The 10485-nt window shown below is 36.5% G+C and overlaps 1 protein-coding gene and 1 pseudogene across 1 annotated transcript; one reads left to right on the top strand and one right to left on the bottom strand.

Moving 5' to 3' along the window:
• Nucleotides 1-285: 285 nt before the first annotated feature.
• On the bottom strand, nucleotides 286-6346 carry LOC110701047 (V-type proton ATPase subunit H-like). Its single transcript, XM_021878631.1, has 12 exons — nucleotides 6227-6346; nucleotides 6051-6117; nucleotides 4811-4936; nucleotides 4445-4547; nucleotides 4293-4365; nucleotides 2732-2797; nucleotides 2523-2640; nucleotides 2072-2266; nucleotides 1791-1916; nucleotides 1448-1573; nucleotides 1061-1240; nucleotides 286-901 (listed from the first exon to the last, which is right to left on the bottom strand). Exons 2-12 carry the CDS (start codon nucleotides 6084-6086, stop codon nucleotides 653-655), a joined length of 1398 nt encoding a protein of 465 aa, XP_021734323.1. The 5' UTR covers nucleotides 6087-6117; nucleotides 6227-6346; the 3' UTR covers nucleotides 286-652.
• A 970-nt stretch (nucleotides 6347-7316) lies between these two features.
• On the top strand, nucleotides 7317-9804 carry LOC110701046 (annotated as a pseudogene).
• The last annotated feature ends 681 nt before the right edge of the window (nucleotides 9805-10485 follow it).

The following is a 10485-nucleotide window of genomic DNA, read 5'->3' as shown; positions in this document are numbered from 1 at the left end:
ATATACTTTGTATTGTTGCAAGTTTCACAATTGATACAGTACCATAGAGCTCTATTTTCCTTGTATCCAAAGACGTGATCTATCTGACTACATCATTTACGTTAGCTTCAATTCATGCTTTAAGTTTAGTAGATCAGATCAAATCCGATCCGGTCCATCATATGAAGTATATTAAAGATAAAACAAAAGAAAGTCCCTTCTTTCCAACATCTTAAGCATCACCTTTTCAAGTTATAATCCTAAAACAAAAGAAAAGATTATAAATAGCAGTCTGATACTGTAAAATAAAGAGTCTGCACCAAGTAGGACACTCAATTGCTGAAAAATACATAATGTGCAAAGAACAAAAGAACTAAGCTTTATTTTTGTTTAGGCTGTGCATGAGAATTATGAAACAATACATCCAGCCTACAAAAAGGTAAAATTACATGCCCAAAACCTTGCCGCAGAGGGAAAAAAAAACACCCATCTATAGGGGACCTCATTTGTTCGTCTATGCCATACTGCGAGCCTCAACGAGCTGACACGCATACTGTTTATTAGGGGATATTGAACAACAATCAATCATTTAAACATATCATAAATATCTAATGAAATAGTGAATCCGCCTAAGCATGCTGATATCTGCATAATTTCTTCGGATAAATACATTTCAAACTTGCAAAAAGCTTGCATACTTGGCTCCCAAGAAAAGCCTTTGGATGCAGAGTAAAGCATTCTTGGTAACCTCAGCGTTTTCATGATTCATTAACTTCATCACCCGCTCCTTAGCCTTGAGATCATTGACAATAAATCTCCCGGATGGGTGATGTTGAATAAACTGTGAGAGATCAAAGCAAGCCACAGCAAGGGATCTTGGGTCATTGGAGGAGTCCAAAATAGTGATGAGAACTCTCAAGATCTGCATCCATGAAGCAATGCAAAAACCAAGATGTCAATAGCTAAGTTGAGTATTAGTCGATCAATGAGGTACATTATTGAACGAAGTTGAAAAGAGGTTTCAAATATAGATATAGTGTGCAATATCGATCAGACTAACAGCAGGAAAAGAGAAATTCACCTGGAAATCATTTTCCTCAAAGTTCTTGATATTCTCCCGCCAGAAGAAAGCGTCTTTGTGAACTGGGGACCAGTCAAGATGGCCAAGAAGTACTTCCTGTTTATACTTATCAAATGAACTCAATAATTTGACATTGTCCTTCAGGCCTTCATCTAGTTGATTCAAAGCCTCCACAAGGTCCTGAAAGTAAATTAAGGATAAAGAACAGCAAATCATGAGTATTCGTGAAAAGGAAAGTCATGAATCTAAAAGAAAATTTGCAAAACTGTAATGTTCCTAATGAATAAGGCAAGTATCACAGTAAATTCCGTAGAGATAGATGCATAAGAGGGTGCACACTTTGAGTATTTCTTGTCAGCCATTGTAAAAATATGCTAAAATATTCACCTCATCACCCCAAGCTTGAGCTTTCAAGTTTTGGACAATCTGAGGCAACCCAAGGTCCACCATCTGAGGGCCAAATGTCCCTTTTGGAAGCAGATTCTTGAAAGTCATGACAATAACCCTAACAACCTGCCAGAAATACAAACATACATCTCACATAATTGATATTTAATAGTACAATGCATACATATATAAACCAATACATTACAAAAGCAGAGATATAAGATGTGTTCGCTATTTGCAAGACTGACTTTACAAAATCACGAGATTAACCAATTAAGCCAACAAGATAGCATGTCCTTGGTAAATCCTCCATTAAAAAAAACTTAAAAGCGCTAAATATTACCTTCTCCTTTGTAGAACTCTTGACAACCTCTGTCATCCGGGGCAGGCATCTGGAAGTAGCCAAGTACTCAATTGCAGGTTCGTAGAACGACAATAGCCAGATACAGAGACAGGTTTCATAAAGGAGCTGTTGATGTAAAAGGAAAAACCATCCACATAAGAATGTGAAGAAATATATAAATGTGCACTCATAAGTTGCCATAAGCAAAAATGAATGGATGAGATTTGATGCACTGACAGGAAGGATATACTTAGTTCTTACAGAAATAATGAAAGCATTACCTGCATGGATTGTTGAGTGGACTGTGAGGATGTTAAGGGTGTAGATGGATTGGCTACCGGATTAATAAATGGAATAAGTAGCTTTACTCCATCTGCTTGAACAAATGACGATCTGACCAAAGGTTCTTTCAATAAAGTAGCAAGGCAGTTCACAGCAGTAGGGATACCACGAACAGGATGAGAAGGATTCCTTAGCTGCAAAAATATTGAAAAGCCAAGTTGCTATTCACTAAGACAAATCTTGAGCATCGATCTCACTAGATTTTGAATACTATATAGGACTAAGCTGACTAAAGTAGATACATTTAGCATTGTTTAAAATTTAAAAAAAAATGACAAACACACTACAAACAGATTGAGACTACATCAACAATTTTGTCCAGATGCATGAAGTCATATTAAAGCAAACAGATATGCAAGAAGATAATTATTTTTATTAAAATGATTGAACCTGTGTGCAAAGCCACTCCACCAATCCTTTTAAGACATCATCTATGGTGGTCAATTTGCTTTTGGAATCCGAGGCCTCACCATTCATAGCTCCACTGTACTGAGTTTTAGGTCTAGCACTAGAATGATCAGGCAAAATTACTTACTGGTACAACAAGAAAGTCATGTAGCCACAAACCAATTATTACCAAACAGATTATATTTCAGTACCTAACAATCAATGCAAGTATCTTGCAACTCTTTTCTTGTATGAACCATTTTCCTTTCCATAGCAATCTGGAAGAATTCATACAAGAATGTTAAAGCAGAAATCTGACAAAGAAAAGGAGACTTTGGAATGAAAATTGCAAAGTATAAACCAATTAGAATGTGCAGAGTGGCAATAGTCTCACTACAATTGCAAAGGTAAGGCTAAGCACCTCTATAATAGTGGCTTGACATTTAACCCTTGGTTCACTCTCAACCTAGGTGCCTTCACTGGAAGCATTCAGATAACAGTATGGTAATAGAAACTAGCTTCATTATAATTGCTACTCTTTCATTCATAAACAATAAAATCTAGTATGAATCTATCACAAGCAAGGTATGGCAAAGGTCCAAATGTAAGCAAACTCAGCTTTAAGACAACCCAACCAGTTCAGAGTCTGATTTCAGATGCTACCCTTTCTACTCTTCTCGTAACTTTAAAAGCCAACAAAAATATCATTCTCGGAATATGGGGTTTCCTAGCTCCAAGGCAGTCAAGAGAGTCGCAAATGTTAACAAGCTAAAAGGTGAGCACAATTTTTATACGAGAAATTTAATTGAACCTTTTAAACGGCACTATCACCTCAAGAATTCCATGAACTCTACCAATTGATCACCACATAAAACAATTCCCTCATAGTAGCAGCCCTTAAATCTTAGTAGTAGCAGCATAGAAGAAAAATCCATGAAATTATGACGGTTCCATAGATTCAGTTAAGAACTGAATATTTAACAAGACGTAATTAAGAAAAGTAGAAGGTGGAGCTATGATTGAACAACGAAAGTTGTTACAATCTACAAGCTTTTGATAGGGTTTGTTCCCTCCAAAATGCAAAAACAAAAACAAAGCTTTTCATCGAGTTTGTTCCCTCCAAAATGCAAAAGTTGAATGACTGTCTCAGTTTACAGTCCAATATTTATACACAAATTAGATTCCCTCTCTCCCCTGTAAACATCTATCCATCTTCCTTCACAAGCTTCTCATAAATAAAGTATAACCTTATAATGTGCTACCATTGTAACAAACCCCCCGTCCGCCCCGGGAGTAGGCCAATTTCCGTCCAACATGCTCCAAACATTTTCAATTGTCTTTTGTCATAACCCACAGCCTGTTCATCACTAAAATATAGCCACTTCAAGCACATAGGTCACATTCATTATCACATGGCCACAACATGAACCACTCACATTCAACCATGCACTCCTGGTTTCAATATGAGATCTCTTAAGTCCCTAGTCATAAACTGCCCTCACCAGGACTCAAACCAACCATTACACATTTATATCTACTGGTCGAACCGGGAATTCCAAATCTACTTAGTTAAAATTCAACCATAATTAGATGATGCTGTATCATTAACAGAAAACTGATATTTAATCTTCTCAACAAAACCAGCAATAAAGATTACTAGCTCAATGAGGATGCAATTCTACATTAAGTGACAACCAACAAGGATCAAACTCCTATTTGTTTGTACAGGGTGAGGAAAGAAATGGACCAGCAATTTTTTTTTCATATACTTGCCTTAAAAATGGTTCATAGATATCCTCACTTGCAAGTGATTTATCATGAAACAGCCGAGCTCTTTTTGGGTTTGCTGCAAAAGGGGGGAAAACAGAAAATTAGTCTATAGTAAGTTATACAAACGCAGATGGCTTAAAGTCTCAAGCATTTACCAGCGAGCATTTCATCAATTAAAGAAAGTACATATTCCACTGTCTCTTCTTTGTGAATATCGCGCAGAATGCTCACAAAAACCCGAACATAAGATGGACCATCCTGTTAAAAGTACAGCCAGAAATTAGAATTATATATACCCATTAGCTGAAGACATCACAATGCAAAACCATGTTCTTTTCCAAAAGCCATATTACTGGTTTCAGTATCAGAAAGATTAATTTTGATGGTAATTTACTGGGCATGTCCCTTCTCTACTGAAACACAATTATTCAATAGAAAAACAGGGTAGGTCATGACAGATAACACCAAAATAAAATTTCTTGAAAAGCCAACAATTTCTAAGAAGCAAAATAAAACATTACATCATCCAGCAAAGAAGCTCTCTGGTTCTCCGGTTTTTTATCATAACGCCTTAGAAGTTGGAGGGCTGTCCCAGTAATCAACTTCGTTGTCATGTATGTCTCCCATGGAATATCCCTTTTGAGAACCTTTGAAAAAGACAAGGAAAAATATACGAAAACATAATTATTTCACACTTCACACCAACATAATAGATCACATATAATGAATTACAAATCAAGCACAAATATACATGGTGCCAGGAAACCAAAGGATTTAAAGTTCTCGTGTTCATCTTTAAAGAACATCCATGTACAGCTTAACACAAGATCAACAAGTAGTACAATTAATAAACCAAAACTACCTCAGGCTTTCTTTTTTGGCAATAGATAGTATGCAATCAAATGGCTTGACTCAATGTGGTTAATCTAACCATAATCTTTAAGGGCATCATTAATACAAAATGAAAAACACAATGCAATTCCTTACAAGCATCAATAATAGCTCGAGCATCAAAAGGTAGAAAATTTTCCATCAACAACATATTTCTGTTGCCACAACACTAATATGGTAGTCAGCATTGCTAGACAGCTTTAAAGTATCCACTAGTCGAATCGAATATGGTAGTCAGCATTGCTAGACAGCTTTGAAGTGTTCACTAGTCGAATCGAATGCTCTCGGACCACAGACCCCTCCCCCCCCCCCCAACACACACACACACCAAATATTATATCTATTAAGAACCATTGTACAAGCAATGCTAGAGTTTCCAACCGCTCAAAGCAATTTCTAGAGTACAACTTAAGGCGTTCATCTATTGCATTTTACCCGGATTTTGCCCGAAAACTGTAATGTGGATTGACTGAGACAAAAATTAGCCCCATCAAAACAATGACAAACTGCTAATTCATTGGTAACTTCCTAATTTTACCAAAGCAAGAAATTGACACCATTTACTAAGAATTCCCGGAAATTGCAGCAACTTTATCACTAACAATCAAATTCGATTCAGATCAAGTAACCCAACAAAAATTGAAAATCCCATCATAAAAATTGAATCTTAGACGTTAATTAATTAAAAAATCAAATATTGTGAAGATAACCCATACAAATTGAAATCAATAAACTAAAAATTAAGATCAAAACAATAACCAATCAAACCAATTAGTACCAAAATCAAGAAAAAGATGAACCAAAGTCAACAAATCAATGATTCAGGAAAATTTGAAAGAGGGTATTTCAAAAATTTTAAGAAAAATAAACCTGGTCAGTGGTGAGTTCGGCATGATCGATCGTCATTGATTGGGTGCTGAATTTCCAACTTCAAATACTAAAAATACAAATTAGAAAAAAGGGTTAATCTCAATTTAACAGAGCATGAAGAAGATGAGATGATTGAGGGAAGAAAGAGAAAGATAGATTGAGAGTAGATCGCTCACCAGAGGAAGATGGAAGAGAAGAGAGAGAAAGGGATATGGAGGAAGGATACCAGAGTGTCGTCGTGCTTTCGTGGCGATACTTGTATGATTAAATCTTTGTTTTTTTCTTGTGAATTGCTAAACACCGCCAACAATTACTAACTAATGTTCGTGTAATTTCCAACTATGCCCTTATCTCCCTTTCTCCTATGGCTAATAACAAATTCTAGTACGGACTACAGAGTAGCTTTTAAAAAAGTGTAGTCACGTAACATCTTGTTAGTCGAGTAGACGAGTAGCACATAGATAGAAACGCGATGTTTATAACGATATTCAAAATGATTATTTTTTATTTATTTTCACGCTTTAATTTGTTAGTTGTAATTTTACACTCACACACATTTGAAATTATCTTTCTCTCCCTCTCATATGTTATTCTGAAATAAAATATGTAGTATATAGAGTTAAATAATCGTTTTACACCTACAAATGTTTCATGAAGCATGGGGGCATAAGCAAAGATTAGGATTTCCTGTCCGAAGTATAGATGAATAATTTGATCCATAATTGGGTCTATCTTGGCTACCATTTGTTTTTCAATCTTTGGCCTAAATACATTATCAGATTCTCTACAACCTAATCTTAACTTGCATGGTTTGAACTTTGAACCTAAATCTCTTTGGTTGTAGTGACTTTGTATTTGTACACGACGATGATATCACATGTGATCATAATCAAAACTCGCTTGAGTTAATCTAATATTGGGCCAACATGAACATGGCCAATTTAATAGACTATTTCATGAATCATGGTAAGCTAATGATCACATACCCGAATAAAACTCATACATAAAGCAAATTAGAATAAAATATTTCGAGGTTGAATACAAACAAAACCTAACTTTTTATAAACATCTCAATTTAACACCTCCTTATCGTAATTAACTTACAATCACATTGAAATAGAGATTTAGAGGAAAAATTGTGAAAAGTAACGCGACAGTAATATTTACGCACAAGGAGTGTAAAATGACTCACTTGAGCTATCTCTTACTCGGATTAGAGGCCTTTAATTCCTTAATGCCCTTACACTTACACTGCCGAAGGAAACGGCAAGTTGCGACATTGAATTACACAGCCAACGCTGGACTACTCCCAAAAATCCTACTCTGATGGTTCAACCTCGTTGCATAGTACAAGCTCACAGAAATTGAGCGAAAGAGGAGAGAGAAAATATGTGGAGCTCCATAGTTTCAAGATCTTCGTTCACCAGAAGTTTTGGGCGAAAATTGAGTTCTTCAACCCAAACCCCACCATCTCAGGTATTCCATAAACCCTTGATTTCATCACATTTTACGGTTATCGAGAATTCCGGCAAGTTTTCATATCAGAGTCAGAGGTTTTTATCTCATTCTTCTTCTATAAGTGAAATTGGAACTTAGAATCATGATTCTACTTCTTTTGAGGAAGTTGAATTGGAAAATGGTGGGGTTTTGTGATGATACCCATGATGTTAGTTCTTCTCGAGAACTTGAATTGAACCCTAATTTTGATGAAAATAATGATGCCCATATGAGTGGTATTGGGTTAAATGATCAGGAATTAGTAGGGGTTAGTGAGGAAATTACTGGGGTTGATCTTACAATTGGAAAATGTATTGTCTTTGCTTCTAAATACTGTAGATGGGTCTTTAGAGTCTAGCCTTGAAATCTTGATAGTATGCATTTGAAGTTGAATGAGGAGTTTGTGGTGGGAGTGCTCGAAAAATTGCTAATTCTTGGGGACCATCTGATTAGGTTTTACAAATGGGTTTCGAGTCGAAATGAATTTAAAGGTAATACATTGTTGTTAAGTAGACTTGTCTGTGGCTCCGTGCTATTTGAAATGATTCTGAACCCAAGAGGAAAGATGTTTATGCTTTGTGGGATTTGGTGAAGGAAATGGTGAAAGAGAGTGCGTGGTGCCGTGGTGGTGTTAATGCTGAAATGCTAAATCAATTGATATCAGCGTTTTCAAAATTGGGTAAGGGAAAGGCTGCATATGAGGCATTTGGGGAGTTTGAGGAATTTGGCTGCGTACTGAATGTAGACAGTTAGTATCTTATGATTGAGGCGCTTTGCAAGAGGTCATTCTATGACTGGGCTACATTAGTTGTTCAGAAAATGCTCGATGCTGGAATGCTTCCAGAGAGTAAGATGGTTGGTGAGATCATATCATTCTTATGAAAAGGATACAAGTCCAAGGAGGTCCATGTTGTATATCTTGCTGCAAAGAAGGATAAAAAGTATCCTTCTCAGAAGGCAGTTAATTTTTTGATAAGTTGTCTGTTGAAGGTGGATGAAACTGTGAACTTAGCACAGGAGATGCTGGTTGATTTTTCTGATGAAGTTTGTAAACATGCTATCAATCCGTTCTCATGGGTCATCTGCGGTTTGTGTAGGAAAAATGACATTGAGGGTGCTAAGAAGTTGTTTGCTGAGATGATGGAAAAAGGTCCACCTCCTGGGAATGCGATCTTAAATATTATCATTAACTCTCTTTCCAAAGCTGGAGATATGGAAGATGCCAAGAGGTTACTGAAACTTATGGAGACTAGGGGACTGAAACTTGATGTCTATACTATAGTGTCATAATTAGTGGTTACGCAAAGGGTGGTATGAATCGTATGATGGAAGAAGCTCGCGAAGTCTTATCAATGGCCAAAAGGAAACATTGCAAGCTCTGCCCAGCTACTTTCCTTTCGCTCATTCGAGAATATTGCAACCTTGGAGAATTTGACAGGGCTATGAAGCTCTGAGTGAGATGAAGGACTCTGGGGTTGAGCCGTTAAGCCTAATGTAGATGAGTACAATAAGTTAATCCAATCACTTTGTTTGAAGGCTTTAGATTGGAAATCAGCAGAGAAGCTTCTGGAAGAAATGAAAGAGAAAGGTTTGTATCTACCTGGTATTATGCGAGGTCTTATAAGTGCAGTTAAAGAGTTGGAGCAAGAGGCAGTTGGATCTAAAGATGATCATGCCAAACCAAAGATTGTTAGTGGACCATAATCAATGTTGTAACATGAAGTGGCTGAAGCTGCTTTGTTCCTTTTCTTGTGGTAATATTTCTTTTTGTTTTATTCTTTTCATTCCCATTTGGTTATCAAATTTTGGAGCTCTTAGGTATTAATCTGGATGGGCATCGATTCCAAAACTGTTAATCAATTAGTACATCTTCTTTCATTTGGCTGGCTGTGCCATTTTGTTTGTGATAGTTGGAACTATTAGGAAGTTAGTGCTTATATAATTATGCACAAAACTGTTATGAAAACATTAATAGAAACTTTGCTCTTTTTTTTTTTTCCAGGTAGCAAAACAATCACGTCTTTTACTCTATGTATGATTTCCTTATCAATGGAAGCTAAGGTTGTGGCTTTTAATTGTTTCTCTTTTGTCTAAGGGTGCATGGGTGGATATATCTTTGAGGATTTTTTGCCAGCCTTTGTTTGAGAATTGGACAGTAGTAGTAGAGGTATTTAATTTAAACTCTGTAATCATCCCATTTCTTTTGCTTTGAAGTACATTATTTTTTATCAAGCAGGTTATTGCCTTGCTAGTATCATGGCTGCCTTCCACACAGACACTCCAGGTTTTATTGCTCCAATTTTTGTTTTGAAGGAATATATATTTAATGGGAGGAGGTGGCCAACGATCCAGCCTTAGGTCTGATTGGTCTTAGGGTAGGGGAACCGGAGGCTGAGCGATGCCAAACTCTCTTGCTGAGATGGGCTTAACCACTTTTCTCCCTTCTTGCTCTATAACATTTATTTGCTTTTGAGGCAGAATGTGTGGCTTGATTCACCTCTTATAAAACGTTTATAGAAATATGCTTTGAAGGAGAGGTTATAAGATTGTGCTAGATGTGTAAAGTATCTTATTTTGTGCTAGCATGTAGAACCCCTATGGATTAATATTACAGAAATCTCACAAATAGCTCTTGACGTTTAGAATTCACTATGCATAGTGTTAATTAAGGAAGGCGAGGAAAAAATTGAGGTGGGAGACATTGTTTCAAGCTACACTAGGGACTGTAGGGAGTGAACTCTATTGATTTTCTTTTTATATTTTGTTTGCTTTAGATCTGTTGCTTGAGTTGCTTCTGTTTGGGATATTCTGTATGTACACTAGAAAAGTTTTTTGTTTCCCCGGAAATGATTTGGGAACCACTTGCACCCTTGTCGGGTCAGTGGTGGTGTAGCTGTGTTCAATCATAAAATCCTTTTGTTTTTCCACTTGCGTGGAA

The sequence above is a fragment of the Chenopodium quinoa genome, unplaced genomic scaffold, assembly GCF_001683475.1.
Source record: "Chenopodium quinoa cultivar QQ74 unplaced genomic scaffold, ASM168347v1, whole genome shotgun sequence".
NCBI lineage: Eukaryota > Viridiplantae > Streptophyta > Magnoliopsida > Caryophyllales > Amaranthaceae > Chenopodium > Chenopodium quinoa.
The sequence above is the reverse complement of the archived record's forward strand: the minus strand, read 5'-3'. Positions and strand labels throughout refer to the sequence as shown.

What these genes read in the sequence shown, in the direction of transcription:
- LOC110701047 (XM_021878631.1), bottom strand. Translation starts at nt 6,086, where the DNA reads ATGACGATCGATCATGCCGAACTCACCACTGACCAG. An exon ending in CCGAACTCACCACTGACCAG is followed by an intron (nt 4,937 to 6,050) that starts GTTTATTTTTCT and finishes TCTTTTTCAAAG; the next exon opens with GTTCTCAAAAGGGATATTCC. An exon ending in GAGCTTCTTTGCTGGATGAT is followed by an intron (nt 4,548 to 4,810) that starts GTAATGTTTTAT and finishes TACTTTTAACAG; the next exon opens with GATGGTCCATCTTATGTTCG.